This window comes from Lepidochelys kempii, chromosome 2, assembly GCF_965140265.1.
Source record: "Lepidochelys kempii isolate rLepKem1 chromosome 2, rLepKem1.hap2, whole genome shotgun sequence".
Taxonomy (NCBI): Eukaryota; Metazoa; Chordata; order Testudines; family Cheloniidae; genus Lepidochelys; species Lepidochelys kempii.
Genome location: NC_133257.1, coordinates 119604240 through 119627183, shown reverse-complemented (window position 1 = coordinate 119627183; position 22944 = coordinate 119604240). Strand labels below are relative to the sequence as shown.

General features: G+C 45.9%; 1 protein-coding gene across 2 annotated transcripts in view; it reads right to left on the bottom strand.

Annotated features, from left to right (window-relative positions):
- Window positions 1–5615: 5615 nt before the first annotated feature.
- Window positions 5616–22944, bottom strand: part of LOC140907042 (tubulin beta-2 chain) — a 455512-nt gene continuing 438183 nt past the window's right edge. The window contains exons 1-4 of one of the 2 annotated variants that reach the window (XM_073332166.1): window positions 9471–9630; window positions 7595–7703; window positions 7153–7263; window positions 5616–6896 (exon numbers count right to left, since the gene is read on the bottom strand). In XM_073332166.1, the coding sequence (XP_073188267.1) occupies window positions 5836–6896; window positions 7153–7263; window positions 7595–7703; window positions 9471–9527 (1338 nt within the window). In that variant the 5' untranslated portion in view covers window positions 9528–9630 and the 3' untranslated portion in view covers window positions 5616–5835. Of the gene's footprint in view, window positions 6897–7152; window positions 7264–7594; window positions 7704–9470; window positions 9631–22944 lie in introns of those variants that run through there. The other variant, XM_073332167.1, reaches the window with a different exon arrangement.

Below are 22944 nucleotides of genomic sequence, written 5' to 3'. Positions count from 1 at the left end.
AAAATATTGCTCGGGCATGTAGGAATGAAATTAGGAGGGCCAAATCGCACCTGGAGCTGCAGCTAGCGAGAGATGTTAAGAGTAACAAGAAGGGTTTCTTCAGGTATGTTGGCAACAAGAAGAAAGCCAAGGAAAGTGTGGGCCCCTTAATGAATGAAGGAGGCAACCTAGTGACAGAGGATGTGGAAAAAGCTAATGTACTCAATGCTTTTTTTGCCTCTGTCTTCACGAACAAGGTCAGCTCCCAGACTGCTGCGCTGGGCATCACAACATGGGGAATAGATGGCCAGCCCTCTGTGGAGAAAGAGGTGGTTAGGGACTATTTAGAAAAGCTGGACGTGCACAAGTGCATGGGGCCGGACGAGTTGCATCCGAGAGTGCTAAAGGAACTGGCGGCTGTGATTGCAGAGCCATTGGCCATTATCTTTGAAAACTCATGGCGAACGGGGGAAATCCCGGATGACTGGAAAAAGGCTAATGTAGTGCCAATTTTTAAAAAAGGGAAGAAGGAGGATCCTGGGAACTACAGGCCAGTCAGCCTCACTTCAGTCCCCGGAAAAATCATGGAGCAGGTCCTCAAAGAATCAATCCTGAAGCACTTACATGAGAGGAAAGTGATCAGGAACAGTCAGCATGGATTCACCAAGGGAAGGTCATGACTGACTAATCTAATTGCCTTCTATGATGAGATTACTGGTTCTGTGGATGAAGGGAAAGCAGTGGATGTATTGTATCTTGACTTTAGCAAAGCTTTTGACACGGTTTCCCACAGTATTCTTGTCAGCAAGTTAAAGAAGTATGGGCTGGATGAATGTACTATAAGGTGGGTAGAAAGTTGGCTAGATTGTCGGGCTCAACGGGTAGTGAGCAATGGCTCCATGTCTAGTTGGCAGCCGGTGTCAAGTGGAGTGCCCCAGGGGTCGGTCCTGGGGCTGGTTTTGTTCAATATCTTCATAAATGATCTGGAAGATGGTGTGGATTGCACTCTCAGCCAATTTGCAGATGATACTAAACTGGGAGGAGTGGTAGATACGCTGGAGGGCAGGGATAGGATACAGAGGGACCTAGACAAATTGGAGGATTGGGCCAAAAGAAATCTGATGAGGTTCAATAAGGATAAGTGCAGGGTCCTGCACTTAGGACGGAAGAACCCAATGCACAGCTACAGACTAGGGACCGAATGGCTAGGCAGCAGTTCTGCGGAAAAGGACCTAGGGGTGACAGTGGACGAGAAGCTGGATATGAGTCAGCAGTGTGCCCTTGTTGCCAAGAAGGCCAATGGCATTTTGGGATGTATAAGTAGGGGCATAGCGAGCAGATCGAGGGACGTGATCGTCCCCCTCTATTCGACATTGGTGAGGCCTCATGTGGAGTACTGTGTCCAGTTTTGGGCCCCGCACTACAAGAAGGATGTGGATAAATTGGAAAGAGTCCAGCGAAGGGCAACAAAAATGATTAGGGGTCTGGAACACATGACTTATGAGGAGAGGCTGAGGGAACTGGGATTGTTTAGTCTGTGGAAGAGAAGAATGAGGGGGGATTTGATAGCTGCTTTCAACTACCTGAGAGGTGGTTCCAGAGAGGATGGTTCTAGACTATTCTCAGTGGTGGAAGAGGACAGGACAAGGAGTAATGGTCTCAAGTTGCAGTGGGGGAGGTTTAGGTTGGATATTAGGAAAAACTTTTTCACTAGGAGGGTGGTGAAACACTGGAATGCATTGCCTAGGGAGGTGGTGGAATCTCCTTCCTTAGAAGTTTTTAAGGTCAGGCTTGACAAAGCCCTGGCTGGGATGATTTAATTGGGTATGGGTCCTGCTTTTGAGCAGGGGGTTGGACTAGATGACCTCCTGAGGTCCCTTCCAACCCTGATATTCTATGATTCTATGTAGGGATTATCCAGCCCTGTCATAGTAGTGTATTACCTCCACACCATCGACAGTGAGAGTTTTCTTATCAGAATTGTTTGCATGAATTATATTCTTTATATATTCATATCCACTAGGTACATTCTGCAGATATCCACCTCACACAATTACATGACAGGAACTGATTCCCTTATTTTTGACTGCATTGGTTCTAACTATTAATGATGTGTGAGGCCTTAGTGGAAACTGCCAATAAGGGTTGGCACTAAGTCTCAGTTGTATATTTCTTGCCAAAATCTTTTCTATTGCACCCATAACTATTGCTAAATAGAGATTATCTGAGGTATTTAGAATGCATAATCCTTCCTCACGTATCACGGTCGAATCTAAAAGAGAGGCCCCATTTGATACACAAGATAATAGAGGAGATGCACTCCAACTGGACATTTATGATGCCTCTGTCAAATGCTTGTTTATAGCAGTGAGGGGTTGGTAGATTGTATTCTGGAACCCTGCTTAGATGCACAAAATTTCTTTGTGAGAGAGAAGTGTAACCATGGTGAGGGAGTGAAGGGCATATCTGCTCATTATCTGAAATATGAAATCCTTAGGTTTGTGTAATTGGCAGTCTCCAGGGTATATTAAAGGTTCAGTTGGATTCTAGTGTTCTAGGTATAAAATGATACTGAATCTTCCTGTCCCAGCAGTTCTCAAACTGGGGGTCAGGACCCCAAAGTGGGTCATGACCCCATTTTAATGGGATCACCAGGGTTGACATTAGGCTTGCTGGGGCCTGGGACAGAAGCCAAAGGCCAAGCCCCACCACCCAGGGTTGGAGCCAAAGCCCAAGGGCTTCAGCCCTGGGCAGCAGGGCTCAGGCTTTGGCCCGCCACCTGGGGCGGCAGAGCTGGGGTAGGCTCAGACTTCAGTGCCCCCTCCTGGGGTTGCACAGTAATTTTTGTCAGAAGGGGAATCGTAGTCCAATGAAGTTTGAGAACCCCTGTACCTATTCCAAATGTGAAACCCATCTTCTCTCCATGGCTTATAATTTATTTTTCCTGCACCCCCACAAATCCAATATTTTCCCCACCTCATGCCCAGAGATAATTTTTCATAGACTTTAACCTTATATTTGCATGGATTGATTGACAGGTTACTGAGCTTTGTAGAAGATACTCTATCCAAAAATATCCTATTATCTATCTTAATGCTTCTCTTCTTTGGCAGGTTTGGCAAACCCACACAGGACAGCGAACCGTCAAAGGGGTAGGAAGGCATGCTGCTTTCTAGCAAATGAGCAGTACTGAAAGCATCAGTACTTAGTAGGCTAATTCCCCATAAGCCTTATCTCATGGACATATTGATGATGCTAAAATAGAATGGGAGGCTAAACCCACTGAGGGTGAATGAGAGTTGTAAAAGTCACAGCTACGGTAAGTAGTACCATACTACCCCCAATCTTTAGCTACATATGATTTGTGTCACAGGGATGACAGATTACAGACTGTGCCTGAATGGAGGAATAGTCTGCCCCCTTTGCATAGTTATCCTCGCTGTAATTTCCACAAGGCAACCATCCCTAAGAAGGAAAGTGCTGGCCCTTCTACACCACCCCCAATTTCCAGGCAACACAGGCAGCATTGTACACTCTAACACCGTTAGAGCAGGCATGAAAGCAAACAAGATTTCAAGTGCAGCCCCACCAGGCCATTCAAAAGGAGGGTTACTTTGACAACCAAAGCAGCCTACTTTGACGTGATTTTTATTGAGTGCAAGAGTGGGTGTGTAGTGCAATGAGTTACTAGAACCACCTTAACCATAACACTGCTGTGGTATAAGAGGTACAACAAGTGGTTTTGCTAGGCAGCTTGATCTAACAGCTGTACAGGGACCGCCCCCATTGAAAGATGCATCCCCCTCCCTGTGGTTTAGAATAAGAAGCTGAACTCTAAGACGGGGGTGGGGAAGTAAATAAATCTTCTACCTTTAAAACAAAGCCTAAGACTCTCATGAGGCCCAAGGTAATTGAGGTTCAGTAAGAGGCACTATAACTTAGGGTATAAAGAAAAGGAAGACTTGTGGCACCATAGAGACTAACACATTTATTTGAGCATAAGCTTTCGGGAGCTACAGCTCACTTCATTGGATGCATAAAGCATCACAACAGCACAGCTAGAGCTGTGTAAGTAGACAAGTTGGGGTAAAATAGTAAGGTAAAAAATGTTAAATACAGATGGTGGGCTCACTCTTAGTCAAGCAAAATTAGCTTGACCAAGCATTTCACCTAAAGGCCAGAGAGCAGGCCTTTGGGTTTGTGCTCCTAGCTCAGCAGAGGTTGAGCTCAATATCTTAAGGGCCCTTATTAAGCAACAGTGGGAGTGTTTCTGTTATTGCCCACTATTATACCACTGTCATTTTGACTTTCACCCTGAAGAGAAAGGCTGTGTCAAGTAAAGTTTGAATAAAGAAACAATGAAACAAAACATTTGAATGCACTGTTATACTTGCCACCTTAATGAGAATTATTGACATGAAAAGTTTTAATGTGTAAAAGAGCTGCTCCCTGCAGTAATGACAGATAGGCCAGGGCATGACAAATGTAGTCAGAACCTGCCCAAAGAGGCTATTTGTCTCCAACATCCTACATTGCTGGGTTGGATTTACCCTAGTTTAGGGAGCCCCCCCAAAGACCCTCTACACCTGGAGCCCCTTAGGATGTATTATAGAATCACTGGTCCCCTTGCAATTTTCATCCTCAGGTTACCTATGGCCTTTAGGAGCAAATGCCTTTTAACTCTCCCCCCCCCTACACACATCCCCAACTGAAGGAGACTAATTTAGAAGGCTCCTGCCTCCTCTGACCTTCCTATGAAAGTGAAGTGCATTTCTTTTTACATTTACTATTAAAGTTACAGCCAGCAGGAATTCTGCAGAGGCCAAGATATAGTGTAGGATACAGCCATTCGTAGGGTTCTTTTAAAAAAAGTCTGCTGCAAGAGGGTAGTTAAGTTCTGTTTTGATTATGTTGTGTGTAACCTTCAAGCAAGTCATACTAGAATGATCCAGTTTAGCCAGAAGCGTAGCATGTTGGTGCGTTGGCTTAGCTGCTATTTTGGAAAGTGTTCACCTTTGAAAATAAGAATTAATTGCCTGAACAGCTCTTGGGCATGAACATATCCTCTCAACCATGACTACAATATTGCTAATGCAATTCTAACCTCCTGCCTCTGCATACACTTTTCCCATTTCACAAATGGGAACAGGGCTGCTCAGGATCATTCAAGTCATAGGGAGGTGAAGCTGCCTAGCATGCTGGAAGCCCTGTAACAAGTGCATTAAGAAGAGCACTTGAATGACAAGGGAAGGCTGCAGGCACACTGTGAAATCAGTTTTGATAAGTTAATACTGTCTAGCTGACCTCACTATTATGTATTCCTGTAAACAGAAGTTGCAAGATCCTTGAGTGAAGTGTCTTGTTTCTATTAGTCAAAGCAACTTTCCCAACAATAGATTGGTTGTTTGACTTTTACACCAGGGCACTGCATTTTTTACTCACATGATCTCCAAAAATTATTAACTATCTTAATTACTACCATGTCAGTGCAAGTGATTTGATCCCTTGTTTACTGGTACACAACTTCAGGCTATTTGCCAATCACACCCATAATTTAATGTAAGACTGCAATTAGGAAGCTAGTTCCAGCTCTGCTTTTCTTGGTCTGAGAGGAGAGAAATAAGTCTAAGACACCATTTGGAACACAGATGCCTTTTATATTTGAGAAGTTAGCCATTTAAACAGAAGATTTTTAGAGTTACTTTTGCAACTACTGTTACATTGTCAAGGTTACAAAACTGGCAACAGCGGAGGGTACCAAAGGACATAATAAAGCATGCTTCACCACAACTGTGAACAGACTTCATTCAGAACACGTGCCTGCCTTTACTAAAGATTTTCCTAAGCCTTTTTATCTTAAGCCTCATCCTCCTCTCCTTCCTCTTCAAATTCCCCTTGCTCATCAGCAGTGGCATCTTGGTATTGCTGATATTCTGATACCAGGTCATTCATGTTGCTCTCTGCTTCAGTGAACTCCATCTCATCCATGCCCTCACCAGTGTACCAGTGCAAGAAAGCCTTACGCCGGAACATGGCCGTGAACTGCTCAGAGATTCTCTTGAACAGCTCCTGAATGGCTGTGCTGTTCCCAATGAAAGTGGCAGACATTTTGAGGCCGCGGGGGGGAATGTCACAGACAGCCGTCTTGACGTTATTGGGGATCCATTCAACAAAGTAGCTGCTGTTTTTGTTCTGGACATTGAGCATCTGCTCATCCACCTCCTTCATGGACATTCGGCCACGGAATATTGCTGCCACAGTCAGGTAGCGGCCATGGCGGGGATCACAGGCTGCCATCATGTTTTTAGAATCAAACATCTGCTGCGTTAGCTCTGGCACCGTCAGAGCCCGATACTGCTGGCTGCCACGGCTAGTTAGCGGGGCAAACCCTGGCATGAAGAAGTGCAGACGGGGGAAAGGCACCATATTGACTGCCAGCTTGCGGAGATCAGCATTCAGCTGTCCGGGAAACCGGAGGCAGGTCGTCACGCCGCTCATAGTGGCAGAGACCAGGTGGTTGAGGTCCCCATAGGTAGGGGTTGTGAGTTTCAGCGTGCGGAAGCAAATGTCATACAAGGCTTCATTGTCAATACAGTAGGTTTCATCCGTATTTTCCACCAACTGGTGGACAGAAAGGGTGGCATTGTAGGGTTCAACCACTGTGTCTGACACCTTCGGAGATGGCATTACACTGAAGGTGTTCATGATACGGTCCGGGTACTCCTCCCTAATTTTGCTGATGAGGAGAGTTCCCATCCCAGACCCCGTGCCACCACCTAGAGAATGGGTCAGCTGGAAACCCTGTAGACAGTCACAGCTTTCCGATTCCTTCCTTACCACATCCAGGACAGAGTCCACTAGCTCAGCTCCCTCTGTATAGTGGCCTTTTGCCCAGTTGTTTCCAGCACCACTCTGACCTGGAAGGTGGAGTGGAAAGATGCTGATTTAGTCACCAGAATATGAAGGAGAAGTTTCACATGCTCCGTTTAGGACAGAACATTATTTATATCCCAGCAGTACTAGGAACTCCTAGCAAGGATGAGGGCTCCATTGTGCTAAGTACCATGCAAGTCTCACAGAGCTAGGTAAATTGTGTTAGTTTTAGGCACAGAGTGGGTGTTCAGTTTAAAGTTTTATGACAATAGTAAACCATAGATACATACAATTACATACCAAAGACAAAGTTGTCAGGTCTGAAGATCTGGCCAAATGGTCCAGATCTGACAGAGTCCATTGTGCCAGGCTCCAAGTCAACAAGGATTGCACGGGGTACATACTTATTACCTGTGGGAGGAATAAAAGCCAGATTACAGACTTGCAGTCAGCTATTTAACAAGTGGGCTACTGTGCTCCTCACAATTCACTGGAGACAGACTGCTACTGCCCAGACAAGTGAAGAAATGGTATTTAAAAAGAACAGCCTTGAGTGAAGTGACAACTTGAATTTGAAGTAGGCATTAAAGCTTTGCCAAGGATTTAATAGAAATTCAGAGGGAGCATTTTACCGAGTGTAGAATGCACTGAAGTTAATTACATAAACCTCGGATGCACGTATGTGCTTTAGAACATTTAGTTTTGATTTCAGGAGGACACAGAACTGTAAACAAAAAGTTACCAGAGGCTTCATTGTAGTAAACGTTGATCCTTTCTAGCTGCAAGTCACTGTCTCCATGGTAGCTGCCAGTGGGGTCAATGCCATGCTCATCACTGATGACCTCCCAAAACTGAAATGTGGTTTTGAAAAGGGCAGTTAATTGTATTAGGCTGTCAGCTGTGTGACCTTCCCCTCCCTTCCTCCCTCCACATACTGCCAGCAGGCCTTTTAATGCTCTACAGCAGCATTTCTCAAACTGGGGTCCTCGAAGGGACTCCAGGGGTCTGCAGGCCCCACTAAGGAACTCCTCCCCCTCCCTGGCACACCTCCAGCATGCTGGGGAACAGACTCACCTGTCCTGGCTCCCCCACATTTCTGGAAGTGGCAGGCACAGCCCTCTAGCCCCTGGGGTGGGTGGAGAGGGGGTCATGGGGTCTACTGCCCCCTCCTCGAGCACCAATTCCGCAGCTCCCATTGGCCAGGAACTGCAGACAACACAAGCTACGGGGGTGGTGCCTGCAGGCAGGGGCAGCGCATGGAGACCCCCCCCCCGCTAGAGATAGGTGCCAGTTGCTTTTAGGAGCTGCATGAGGTAAGCCCCTCACGCCCTCCCACACACATATCAATCCCTGCCCCAGCCCAGAACCCACACCCTGCACCCCCTCCCACACTGCAACCTCCTGCCCTCGCCCAGAGCCCTCACCCAAACTCCCTCCCCCAGCCCACACTCCGCATCTGCTCCTGCACCCCAACCCCCTCCCAGCCCAGAGTTTGCACCCGCACCCCCTCCCATACCCCAATGCCCTATGCCAGCTCCTGCACTGCTCACCCCCCTCCCACACCCCAAACCCCTGCCCCAGCCTAGTGAAAGTGAGTGAAGGTGGGGGAGAGCAAGCAATGGAAGGAGGGAGGATGAAAGGGTGGGGCAGGGGGCAGGGCAAGGGCTAAGCAAGGAGGCGGCTGGGTGGTCCCTGAACATTTTAAAATCAAAATGGGGGTCCTCAGGTTGCTAGAGTTTGAGAACCCCGAACTACATCCCTCCCTCTCCCCCCCCCCCCCCCCCTTCCTGTAGTGCGTGGCCAGTGGGCTAACCTAACCGGTAACTGCAGCAGGGTGCCTGACACAGCAGACAAGGCGTCTCCCCGTCAGAAGCAGCTGAAGGTGCAGAGCACCAATTAGAGCGAATCCACGACGGGGAAGAGCAGCAGCAACGTGGCAACTGATTCTTTTAAGAGTCACCAGCAAGTGCGAGCGCCATTTGTTCAGACTCACCCAGAGGCAGGGCAGAAGACGGGGGCCGGGGAGGGGCGGACCACAGCTGCAGGTTGTCGCGGGTGGAGGGCTCGGGCGGTCTGCAGCGCCCTAGCTAGGCGGGCGGCCCGACGGCTTTGACAGGGACCCGGAGGGCGTGGCGAGCACGCGGGGGGATCGGAGTCATGCCCGAGAAGTCGCATCCCCGCGCGCAAAGGGCGAGGCGCCCGCAGCCTGCAGGGAGGCGCCCGCAGCGGGGCTTGCGGCTGCGCCGGCGAGAGGGGGCTGTGATTCAGAGCACGGCAGCCAGGCTGGGTGAGGAGAGGACTCTCCGCGACCCCGGCCCGCTGCCGGAATCGCCTCGGTTCTCCGCGGCTCTCAGTAAGAGCGCGAGCAAAGACGACGCACGTCAGCCCTCAAGCGTTACACTGTTTGGACACAAACCAGCCAGGCGCTAAAGCGGCCGCCTTTGGGAAGGAGGCTGGACACGCTGGACAGTGACCGTGAATAGCCCTTACCTAATACAGCGCAGCCAAGGCGAGCGGAGCGTTAATTAACTCCAGCCCCCGCGTGCGCACCCCACTGAGCCGCCCCCTGCCAGCCCCAGGGCGAGGGACACAACAAGCGGGACACACCCGATCTTTACCTTGGCTCCGATCTGGTTCCCGCACTGGCCAGCCTGGATGTGCACGATCTCACGCATGGCGCCCGAGTCACACGGCCACAAACACGCTCTGCCTCCGGCTGGCGGCTACGGCTCCTGCTGCCTGGCTGGCTCCGGCACCTGCAGCTGCGAGCTCTGAGCCGCGCGGCCCCCCAGCTCCTCCTTTTATAGAGGGGGGCTGCTGGCCCCGCCCCCTCCCGTCACAGGCCCGCTCCCCGCAGCCCTTCTCAAGCGGGTGATGTAATGCCGGGGCGGGGCCTCGCCGTGCGCTCGGGGGATGCTGCTGCTGCCGCTCCATTGTCTCCAGGGCACGGGGGGCGCTAGGCGGGAGCCATCGCGGGGGGCGGAGTGGGGAGCCGCAGCCTCAGCAGCTGGGAGGGGGCTTGTCGCAGCCTGAGGGGCAACGAGCGTCTCCTGCTCCCCCCAGGGCCCCCCGTGCAGAGCGAGAGTAGCGCTGTACGAGCAGGGTGAGGAGCAGCGAGCGCCCTGCTCTCCCCCAGCCCTGGCGAGACGGCTCCAGCCGCTGCACCCTCCACCGAGTCACATTCACGGACACTGTATAACGCGGAGATCAAAGGGAACCCTGCGGGCGGGTAGCTCAAGGCAAACTGGACAGAGGGAAATCTCTCCCTTGCAGTACAAGAGCAGCCTTTATAGCGTAAGTGCTTTGCTGGCGCTCACACAAAATGAATGCATCCCATGAAGTGAGCTGTAGCTCAGGAAAGCTGATGCTCAAATAAATCGGTTAGTCTCTAAGGTGCCACAATCCTCCTTTTCTTTACACAAAAGAGTGAACGGAAGCCAGGCTGTGCGAATGGAAGACATTAACCTGTTTTGTACATAGATCGATCCATCCGCATCTGCCTTCCTCAGCCTTTTGTTTCTTAGGCAGCTCCCTTTGCTGCAGCATCAAACGCTGCAAGGTGCTGAGGGAGGGGGAAGGAGACGAGTTCGCTGCAATTCCACACACCCTCTTCCACGTCTGAGAGCCCTCATGTATTTACAGAATACTGGCTGGGGGACGCCAGATCCCCCAGATGTCCTTCGTGGTCCCATGGGGGTGATCGCCAAAACTCGGACCCTGCAAGAGCCGCTAGATACAGTGTGAGGGTTACAAGTGGTTTTTAATATACATCCGGTTTTCTTGAGGGACCCATCCTCCTACCTGGTGGAAAGCAGGGACCGCTCCAGGATCAGGACAGGAAAATGGGCTCTGTCTGAGACATGGCTCGGGCTCTGAAACATGCAGTTGTGTGATACCCAGCCTGTTTTTCAATGAGTGTTTAAATAGCAACTCTACTGTCATTTGATTATTTTATTTTTGCTGGAGAGGAGAGGAGATTAAGGGGGCTTTCATAAGCTCGTCGATTTCGTGGAACAAAAGAACAATGAAAAAGGATACTAGAAAAAAAAAACATTGCTGCTTATTAACATATCCATCCCCACAAACACACACATACACCATACATGCAATTAGCTGTTTGCCGATAGGTGTGTCCAGGGAGGAGCTAAGGGATCTGCAAGGAGATCAGAGACCGCTGTCAGTACTGATTCTTGTGAAACTTAACAAAAAACTTCACAACCTGATCTGCATATCCAATCCAATCCAATTTAAAAATATTCCCCGACATATACTTTTTTGTTTTGCATTTAGACCTTCCTCACTGGAATGAGACATTGGATCACTTTGAAACAGCCTGCAGAAAATAGGATCAACCGCGGTGAGACTTTAAACCGGTTCATTTCCACAAAGCAGGGTTTTTTTTTCCTCCGCCGAGGTTATGTTGCTAATGGATTTTTTTTATTATTATTATTTTCCCTTGCAAACCTTGGCCGTATTTCCAGATATTCCATGAGTAATGCTGCTTGATGTTTTCTAGGTGATGAGGTCAGCTTTTCATATTCCAACAACAGAGACTGCATTTAATCCTCCTCGCTGCTCCCCAGCAATGTAACATTGACCTCTGTCCACATGCCAGGCAGCTATTTGCGATCGTCGTGCACAAAACATAGACTAAATTTTCTTGTTGCATAGCTTTATCTGACCTCTGCTGCAAAACCGATCAAACTGTAGCAAACCTGTAGCGGTTTGTCATGTTGTTGCAGATTTACACTACGCTATCAGAGCATGAGGGGCCGGAGAAGGTGGGAAGTTGAATGTGTGTGTTACTGTAGTCTATAACTGTTTCATCAGGTTGCTTGCTTTTATTTTTTATCACAGTACATCAATATTCTGATTACTGGGAGAACTCCAAATATTTCAGATAGGGGCAGGATGAGCAAATGATTCAAAAGTGAACGTGGTAATAATGCAAGACAGAGAGATCGAACCTCTGAAAGCGTGTAGGAACAGTATCTTTTATGCTGCAGCTGCACGAGGAAGGTTTTTCTGTGCTAAGCAAATCATGTAGGATACCAATATTATGGTCTATTTCACTTTACATTTCGTTTGATGTCCACATGTATACTTATTTTGCTGTGAATTGCCATTAAATAGAAATTAAATAAATCCAGAGCCCAAACGCATATACAGTTTCCATATTATAGGATTAGGAAATAGCCTTTCCCCTCAGATTTTAGCAAATCTTTATATTAATAAATCTGCCAGATATTCCACTGGAATAAAAAAATGCAGCAGAGTCCAGAATTTACATCAGCATTTTGCTACATTTTTTTTCTTTTCTTTGTTCTGTTCTCCAATCATTGTCAATGACGAATCCTTCCAAATCTTCCTTGTACAGTTCAGTACGCCTAAATATTGAATATTGCAGATCGGATGTGATGTTCTAAGGTGTTCTGCAGAGCATTGTTAGGATAGCCACTTGTTTCTTTTGGCATCCTTTCCTTTAAAAGCCATTCAACTTCCAAACTGGTCTGCTTGAAAGCTGCTGAGTTGGGTTTTATCTTTAATAAGTGATTTCAAAGACAATTAGATCACTTACATTCCCTGTAAAAATCTGCTTTTACAGGTCTAAACAAGGAGCAATTTAATTATCTGGTTGACTACACTTAGCAAACTATGTGTAGTTTTAATTCCAAGCCAACATTTTTGTGGCAGGTTAAGCATATATTCTACATCTAATTCTTATAATTACATTCCTAAAAATAATTTCCATTTTATTAAGCCTATTTTCACCAGACCACTAGATCCTTCAGGTAACGATTCAGAATAATGTTTACATAGATTATTCACAGTAAACACTGCATTGTAGCTATGTATACTGTACTAAAAAAAAAAGACTGCAGCTTGCAGCACAATTAGTGCAAATTTAATTGTATAATTGGGAGGAGTTTGCAGTAGTTGTGTCACCAATGCTAAACCTTATGCTGGGTCCCATAAATTGCATATTGGCTAGCTACTGGCAGAACTATCAGCATTTGAATGTGCAAAAGTGTATACAGTATAGACATTCTATTAATGTATGCATAATTCTGCGTATAAACAGGTTTTCAGTATTAAGGTCAAACTGATTATTTACAACCCCACTGAATAACAAATCTGAGCCTAGGTTTTCATAAAATATACATCCCAAATACAAGTATTTCTGAGCTAAAAATTCCAAAGGGAAATGCTTACCTTTAAGATCCCCCACCCCTACTTTTAGTTCATCCCGGAAAAGCCAGAGGCCAAATTTTGAGCTAATCGAAGAAAACAATTGAATAAATACGGGAAGGAGAAAAACCCACCCAGATATTTACTCCTAAAAATGAACAATAAGAATAAACTCAGATTATTGGATGGGAGGGAATTAAATACCAGATATTACAATCGTCTATTTAAGGGCTGTATTTGAAACCCATTGAAGTGAATGAGAATCTTTCCATTGACTTCGGGTCTCTCTCTTTCAATCGAAACTCTGCCCACAGCTCTGACGTTCAGTCTGGCCACACATTCAATCAAATTCCTCCTGCTGCAGTTTCCTAGGCAACCAACATAGCCTCAGAAGCAGCCTGCACAAAAAGGAAGGGAACAAAAAACCTCTGCAACATTTTCACTCATGTCGTTCTTTTCCCATCATTCAAAAGCATTGCAAACGCAGGAGTGGGAAAATTGCTGCAGCATAAAGCAAAGGGCTGGCCATGGGGTTATACTTTTATCCCCACTGTACTCATGAAAGGAGGACTAAGATGATGTCACTTGAGAGTTTACCTAATGAAGCTCAGAGGATCAACCTGGTTTTATCCATTTTACCCTTCCCCCTACCCTTCCCTTCCATGGCTGCTACCATCCTTCCAGCTGAGACAGGCTGGATGTGATCCCTTTCTGACCCTGCTGCTTCATCACTTGAAATGTTCCCTGTTGAGAGAGAGACTTGACTGTCCCTTCCAGGTTCTGAGAGAGTTGCAAAGGCCCTTTTGGTCCAGGTAATAAAAGATCAGGAGAGAGAATCAATCTTACTTCATAGTAAGTAAATAATCCATGCCTCATACAGCAGCACAGTTTGTGGTGCATGTTGCAGTGTCAGTCAGAAAGGGCTGCATTTCCCTCTACGGGGGAAAATATATTTCTGTCCTCTTATGCTGTGTTGCATTCCTGAAATTCTTCAAAGGAGGGAGCTGACACAAAGGTCTCCGGGCTGTGGATTGTGGGTCTTAATATAGGGCACAGTCCTGAGTTACCCTGTATTGTTTTTTTTAAACTTATTTCTTAATATTTGTACTGAAGGAGTGCCCAAAGTCAGGATCAGGAGCGCACTGTGCTAGGCCACCAACATTGGCCTTCCCCAAACAAACAGCCCGTATTCCCAGAATCTTACTGTTCAAACATGTATGACATATGGCAGATGGGGGAATGGACTAAAACATGCAAGCATAGACCCCCACTTCTGAAATCTGATCCTCATAGCTGGACGCCTGTGTCTGTGCAAATTCCCCATTGACTTCAGTGGGACTGCATGAGTGAATAATGGTCTGCCCATGTGGATCAAATTGCAGAGCCTAAACCAGGGTGATTTTAGGTTTAAAATTTCAATACATATAAATTAACCTTAACTTTCACCTTGTGAAATTATAGGTTTTACTGTCACTCTATGCCTAATTTCTATTTATTAATGTTTACAATATATTACTTTACTTTTACAAATAAACACAACCTTTTGCTCCAGCTTTTACACCTCTGCTCACTAATTTTTTTGCTTTAAGATAACAATACAGAATTCCCCTACCATGCCAAAGCCCAACAAAAGCTCTGAGCCAAAACCCCACCCAATATCCATCGAGATGGGCATCCCCAATCTCACTTGAAAAGCTCTCATGTGTCTCCTTGTCAATAGAAACAGAACACACAGATGTCACTGGGAAGATTGTAGGTGTGCAGTAGAAGCCAACTGGGGTTCACAGGGCACTCTGCATTGCCCAGGATATGCTCACAGAGCGAACGCAGTACTTTCCAGAACGTGCTGAGTCCAACACAGGATTGTTATGTATTGGCTTGTTTATCCATTATTTACTAAGTGTCAAAGAAGTGCCCTTATTTGGGCAAGTGATAATACAAGGGTCCAATAATGTCTCAGCCTATATTTAGCAAACGAGAATATAAGCCACAGAAAAATGTCTAGGAGGAATTGGAAATGCTGTCCCTGGCTAGGCAGTTATTGAACAGTTAGAGTCAGAGAGCAGACAGTTTAGGGGCAGAGTTTCCATGGTTTTCCCTAGGCCTCCCATTGACAAACGACTCTTTGCTGTAATAAATCTCATAGCCTAATTTACCGCAAAGCACACTGAGGAGCTATATTGATGGTGTGGTGTACCAGTCAATAGAAGAAATGATTTTTTTTAATTCCTATGTGCAGGGCTCTCCTAGTATAAATATGAATAAGGTTCCAGTATCAATACACATGAGCTGCTGATACAGCTGTTTCTAGATTCCTGGGGAACAAATTTGCTGTGTGCGAAAAAACAAGGCATGAATAATAATAACATTCACCTGCTATTCTGGGTTATTCTTGGTGCTTTATCTCATAATCAGGTATTTGTTTGTAATTTAAATGAGACTGGGCAAATCTGATCCTTATCTGCATGGCTTGAGAAATTGGGTAAAACTACTTTAGGAACAGGAGATGTGGGCTGAATTCTTGGGCACAAGAAAAACTCTGTTTGCAAGCCTTTTGGCTTTCACCTTATTTCTCTCTAACCCAAGGATTCTCTTCTTATGCAAAATACTCCAACATGGGCATCTGGTAGCAAAATACTGTACTGTGACACTGGGCATTCAAGTTCAGAGATACATTTGGTCCATTGCTCCCTGGGCCGGCTGGAACTAGGAATGCTATTGAAACAGTCATCTTTGTAACTGAGCTAAATGAAGAATTTTTCAGTTCTCTCAAGTTCCTCCCTTCTCTTTTGCTTGTTGCATGGAGTGGCTTCAGCTAGCTGCAGGAAGAGTATAGTTATCCACATGTTAACAGTTTTGCAAGGGGACAATTCTGCTGATGAGTTGCATCCAGCAGAAGGTTGTGTGGACATGCTGGTGACACTGATATTGTTGAAAAGGAGGTGAAAACTAACCTTCAAATTACTAGCATGCACACAAAACCCTCCAGCTCATTAAAACAATCATCTATTAAAACTTTTAGCTTCTCCCTTTGCCCCCACAGTTCCCTCTTTTCTACCCATGATTCCTCAGTGAACATCCCTTTATCCCCATAGTTCCCTTTTCTGCCTCCACAGTTCTCCAATGTCCTCCCCCATCCCTAACAATACCATCGCTTCCCCTTCCCCTTCTGGAATTGACCCATATTCCTAGCCACATAGAGAGAAGTCTCCCCAGCTCTGCTTTACCACCTGTCACTCAGCCTGAGGCAGCAGGAAGCAGATCTGGGAGCAGGCTGGCTGCAGCTGAGAAAGGCAGAGTTCAGGGGCCACTGAGCAGGTGTTGCTTTACTCTGAGTGTAGCAGTCTTGTGCTAACACAGTCCCAGGGTATTTGCTAGGTCTTCCATTACCTGGGATTGGTTTACAGAAGCTGGCAGAGTCCTAGTCAAACCGAGGCTTGGTATGTACCTAAAACTTAGGTCGACCTAGCTAGGTCGACATCACGCAGTATATGTGTGTGTGTGTGTGTTGGTTAGTTTAAGCCAACCTAACCCCAGGTTTAAACACTGCTAGAATGGTGGAGAATTCTTCTGTGGACCTACCTACCCCCTGGCGAGGGGGTGGATTTACAACAGAGAATAGAAAAAACCCTTCCAGCGCTGTAGCAAGTGGCTTGTAAGCACTTGTAAGTGTAGGCATAGCCTCAAACTGCTGGCAGATCTAAAGGGTCATCTCCAGACCATCTCCTTATGCTGGAGGAGCTGGTCTTCCAGGAGAGTTGGGGTGAAATAGAAGGAGGCAGGGAGGAGGGTGGAGACGCAGGGTGTGAATGGCCTTCGCTGTGATAGATCTGAGTCTCAGTGGGAGACTGAATTTTGGAGACTTGTCTTCCAGTGGGTGCGGTTCTGTGTAACTGAATGATCCATCAGGCAGAAACTCATGAGTCCAAACTTCCAGTGTTTCCTGTTCCCTCTGTACAATTAATGTGCATGGTTACTTATTAAGGGCCTGATCCAAAGCCCAGTGAAGTCAGTGGGCATTTTTCTATTTATTTCAATGGGCGCTGGATCAGGCTCTGAATGCACTAAAGGTATTATTCCCAAATGCAGTGAATTCCTCTTATCCTGATTTTTTTTATTTTTCATTCACTACAGTATTTCAGGACAATTTCCGCCTGATTTGTGTCTGTTCCATGAAAAATGCATAACAGATGCATGTCACATGGAACTCAGTGCATGCACATGCATTAAAATTTCTGCTGAGCAGAGCTGCTTCTGTGATTCCATAGCTATGGCAGCAGCTTGCCGCATCACACTTTGCAGATAAGAAGACAAATTGAAAAGGGAGGAGGGCGCGTGATTTCTGGCATTTTCTGTGCAGCAGAAGGGAAAATCATATTTATCAGCTAAGAGTTCAATGATGTGACTCAAGGTTTTTGAAGTGAGACATGCAGCCAAACTAAACCTGTTGGAATTCTGCCCATTAATCATTTAAAGGAGATAGCCTAAAGACCAAATTCTTCTCTCATTATACCAGCTTAAATAGGTAGCAACTCCCTTGACTTCTATGGATTTACTCCAGAGTGCTAAACATTATTTTGCAATTAACCCTAGATCCAGGAATATGGTCCATAAGTGATGGCTCTGGAAAGCATCCTCTGGTAATAATGAGTGATGTACACTTTGCAGATACACTGATTAGATGACGAGAGTAGTGGCTATGAGGCTCATTTGTGCTGGGAAATCACATACATGTGTGATGTAAACTAATGGTAGGCACTGAACCAGGAACCTCCAGAGCTTGTGCTAAAGAGCCATGTCCTCTGTCAATCAGGCATGGAGAGAGGAACACATAACTGTGACAGATGTGGTGCTGTTCTGTAACAAGTTACGGCTGCTGTATGTTGACCTGATTACTGGGATGTTTACTGTATGAATATATATGAATGGCTCAAGAAAATCCACCCCATCATAAACACTTGAGGATTGTTAAGGGACAAAGCCAGGAATATTTGAAAATTTTACCTTCTCTTCCCCTGCCAACCAGCAAAACTAGTTTTTTCCAGAAGGGCCAAAGCCTGGGAACACAGAACAAAGGAACTCTGGCAATTTAAAAAAGGTCTCTCCCTCTCCAGAAATGGAAGGTTTGTCTGGGGGAACCAGACCGAAGGGCAGGCACCTGCTGGGGTAGCTGAAGAAGCTAGGCCTGCCTAAGTTACCAGTGGGGGATGGTAAGCCTTTAGGTAAGATAGACATGCATGGAGGCTGTTTTTGTTTTAAAAACTTTTTTAACCACTTATGCTTTGTTCCTACTGCAAAACAAACAATACTTTGTTGTAAGAAGCCTGTTTTGTCACTGGATACCACTGGTCACAGACTCCTGAAGGAAAGAGACATGGGGCAAGAACTCAGTCCGACCTACTGGATAAGCATGATTGATACCCAGGGTGCTGGTGCCCAGGGCCCAGTGTAAGAGTGGGAGAATTGCAGAATTCTGCCCTGGGAGAGGTAAATGCACAAAGCTGAACCTGAAAAGATGAAGTCAGCAAGACCAGGTAGGTGACAGAGGTGCTCCAAGCTCTGTAACCACCACAATAACACACATCTTACCAGTGGGTTACATATTTTCTTCTGGACAAAGGAAGCTCATCCCAAGCATCTGAGACGCAATTTGAATTCTAGTCAAGCCCCCATATACGTGATGACCACCATCGTGGTCAACAGCATGGACTGAATAAGTGACCTATAGATCAGAAAGCACAAATCTTTGCAACTTGAGCAAAAGAGCTAGTCTCTGTAGCTGGGGGCTGTATTAGACTCTTATCCTCTGTAGATGGAGACAAAGAACACACACTTACAAAGTGGGCTACACAGAGCTATTTCTGACAAAATATAGCAGGATACATCATCCCTTTCATATATTGAGGCCAGGGACATAATTCTGAAATATGGGGAGTGAGAAATTCCCTAATATATTCTCTTACCTCTCTTTTTAGTTACTCACTCATTACTCTACCTAGCTTTTCTCACCCTTTCCAATGTTCATTTCCATTCTACACCTCCATTGCCTGCCTATTTTCCCAAGAGCCTTACAAGATAGATCACAGGTATGTAATCTCCAATTTCTGGTGCACTTCTTGACACCACGAGTCTCAATAGACACTTTTATGCACAAAATGCGGGCACTAGAGGCAAACTTTGCAAGCTGCTTTGGGATCCTTCAAAGTGAAAGGTGCTATATCCATGTAAATGATTCAATGAACCTAGTAGGGAAAACCTCTTCTAACCCCTGCAGGGAATGAGGGAGTCACTAAACATTGCACTTCCTGTGTATGAATTTGGACATTGTGAATATTCTGTTGGATCTAAGACAAGCTAATCCAGTGACTCACGTAACAACAGGAAAGAATGTCTCATTCTACAACAGGAAAATGTTATTACTTTGCACATATAGAGGCGCTGACATGAAAAGTGTTATCCACCCCTTAATCCTCATTAAAGCCTTGGGAACTAGGTCAGTATTATTTAATTATCCCATTTTACAGACAGATGAATAAGGCACAAAGAGCACAAGTGATTTTACACAAGGTCATGTAGCGGGGCAGTAGAAGAGTCATGAATGAAATCTAGAAGTCTTGATTTGTGCGCTGATCATTGCATCACACTGGTCATCAGATGAGCTCTGTTAAAATAATGTAAAGCAATGCTGTGCATACAGAACATGTTGGTAGAACGGCATTATGGGGGGCAGAGAATCTGCTCACTCCATAAAGACTCCCTGCCAATCTACTGAGGGAAATTTGAACAACTGACTTACAAACCCCATCAAAGAAGATTTTCTTTTGTATTAAGGGAAAAGGTGATGATACATTAAGCTGTTGACATTATAATTCTTCTGTTGTCCTAGCTACTGCCTCTTGGAGAGGGGGAGTAACTACATTGATGGAAAAACCCCTTCTGTCAATCTGTACTACAGTGTACACTACAGTGGTGTAACTGAGCCAGTGTAGACATGGCCAAAGTACTATGCAAGCATCATATTCAGTCACACAAGTAGTGTATACGCTTCATTATATCTACTGTATTGATATTGTGATAGCCAACTTTACAGCACAGCTCCTTCTAATTGCAGCCTCATAAATGGGAGATGTGACATAACATAATAAATTACATTCAACTTTCATTGCCATATAATAAAGGTGAGATTGTTAAAAAGGTAACAGGTAGTGTAGGTTGTTATATAGTTAGTTTCCCCTCTGTTTGTGTTCTGCCTCTTATACCTTTCCAGAACTGTCAATAATATGTGCATTTCACACCAAGTGATCTGCCCCAAGACAAATCCACTCACTCTGCAGCATGTTTCACAGCTGCATTTCAAACTCACTGCAACCATTACCTCCACTTCTCTGGATGGGTGTTTTTCTCTTTCAGTCTTAAAGAGGAGTGTGCAATGTTCCACACAGAGCAGCTGTATTCCGGGCGATGTATTAAATATGCAGAACAGTCTATAGACAGAAGTCTGACGTATTGAGATAGACACCTGGGGTTGGGCAGAATATAGGATTTCTGGGCCTGACTTTTCATTGTGCAGATTGTTACAACCCTGATTTTCACAGTGCTGAACACCTGTAATGCCAATGAATGGCAAAAGGTGCTCAGTTCTCAGCAGCTTTTAAAGAAAATCAAACCCTGGATGGGCTGAAGAGAAACATGACCCAACATGAGGAGATAGGCGCAGTTTCCAAGCAAGTGAGCTCTCTTTGCAGGTGCTCACATAGGAGAGAAGGCAACACCAAATGAGATTAAAATGAAAATGAGACGGGGAAACTTTCAGAGAATATAACACGCTGTTTCAGAAGATGAACATGTGTGATGGGGCCTCCATCATTAGAGCCTAGGATTCATTCCTAAGTTTCCCTATTGGTTTATTGTCACTTGTATTGAATCAGGTCTCCATAGGCACAGTAAAAACACATAAATACATGAACCCCACCCTGACAGACCTACAGCTTAAGGAAACAACTGCCATATGAAGGGCAGGGGGAGAAGGGTACAAGAAATAATATAGACACACTTGCAGTTGCTTTATTATAGCTAGATATGGTAAGTGCAGCAGAGGTGGGTATTGTGAAGCGACAGGAAGGAACAGGTTACAGGACCTTGTAAATCAGTTCAAGAAGGGGATTTCATATTTAAGGAGTCCTGTGAAAGATAGCATGCAGCTGTGTGTGTGAGACAGTGGCAAATGGGTGTAGCAGGCTGTTACAGTTGGTGAAGCAAAGGCGATGGGGACAACACAATCAGAGCTAAGCACAGGTGCTGGAACTAGAAGTGCTGAGGGTGCTGCCGCACCCCCTGGCTTGAAGTGGGTTCCACCATATACGGGATTTACAGCACCTCCACTATATAAATTGTTCCAGTGACCCTGGAGACAAGAGCAGACAAGTAGGGAGGGGCAGACTAGTAAAGGGCCTGAGAGGTGAGGATAAGAAGTTTGAACTTGATGCAGTGAAATGGGGAGAGTCATTGGAGGAGCTAGGGCTCAGTCCTGCAAGGTGCTGAGCTCTCTGGCCCCCAACCAGCATATTAGCAGTCCTTACTTCCATCGATCTCAGCATAAGGTGGCATGTCAGAGGTGGAGAGGGGTGTGGTGGAGTGCAGCTTTGCTATATCAGATCCTCAACTGGGGACTCCCTGGGGGCACTCACCCCACTCCATTGCATCCAGGTTCTACTCAGATGCAATGGAGAATCTGGCCCTACATTTGTATGGTTGCCTTTAGATGGAAATTGATCTGTCATGCTGTTTTCCTTTCTGCATCAGTGACAGACACCATGCATTAGTGGTGATGAATAGAGAAGGTGGGCAAAGTAATATATTTTATGGGACCAACTTCTGAACAGCGTTAGTCCAGTAAAAGGTACTACCTCCCCCACCTTGTCTCTGTACTATCCTGGGACCAACACAGCTACAACACTGCAAAACAATTTATTTTCCCTGGTTTGGGATAAATCTTTCTACATTATACCCCCCACTAAATGCAGAGTTAGAATGTGATCACATTAACAATACAGCGTGATACAAAGAAATGTTACCCATTTTGAGCCAGATCATTAGATAGCCTGAACCAGAGTTAAATGCACTTAGGAGGGAGGGCAAAGGTGGCTTTTTGCCACCTTTCCACTCTTCTTATCCCTGTAGAAGCCATGGACTGGTTCAGTCAGGTTGTAATGGGCCCCTATGGGACATTATGCTGGTGGAGACATCCAAGGGAACACACATCATGCTTGGCCTTGCCTTTGCTCCTCCTCCCAATTGCTGAGGTGGGGGATTGTGAGACAGAGTCAGCTATGTCAGCTTTACAGAAGCTGAGGATTCCCATGCCCGGGTACACTCAGCCATTCTGTAGCAGAATAATAACGTAGCAGGGCTGAGGATCAGGTTTCTAAGGGTTGGAAACATTCAGTCTTTTATAAATTTTCCTTAAATGTAACGGTGAAAAAAATTCTGCCTCAACCTGAAAGTTAACCCTTAAAATTTGAAATCCACATGGAGCTGTGGATTGCCAGAGACACATAGGGGGGTTGGAGGGTGAAAATGAGCATTATAATGGAACCTTGGTTGCCAGCTAACTCTGGAGAAGTTATCAGTCTGTTTATACTAGCATACTACGTACTACTTTCAGATTTTAAAAGTCCACAGCCTTCCATACAATGGGAACACTGAAGCCCCAAGCAGACAGGGGCGGCAGGTTTGTATAATTTTTGGTGGTGCCCAGAATGGGTCCAAGTCCCCCCCCCCCCCCCCCCCGCCACACTTGCCTAAGGCTCTGGGAGGGTGTTTGGGTGCAAGAGGAGGTTTGGGGGCAGGCTCCGGGAAGGAGTTTGGGTGCAGGAGGGGGTTTGGGCTGGAGCAGGGGGTTGG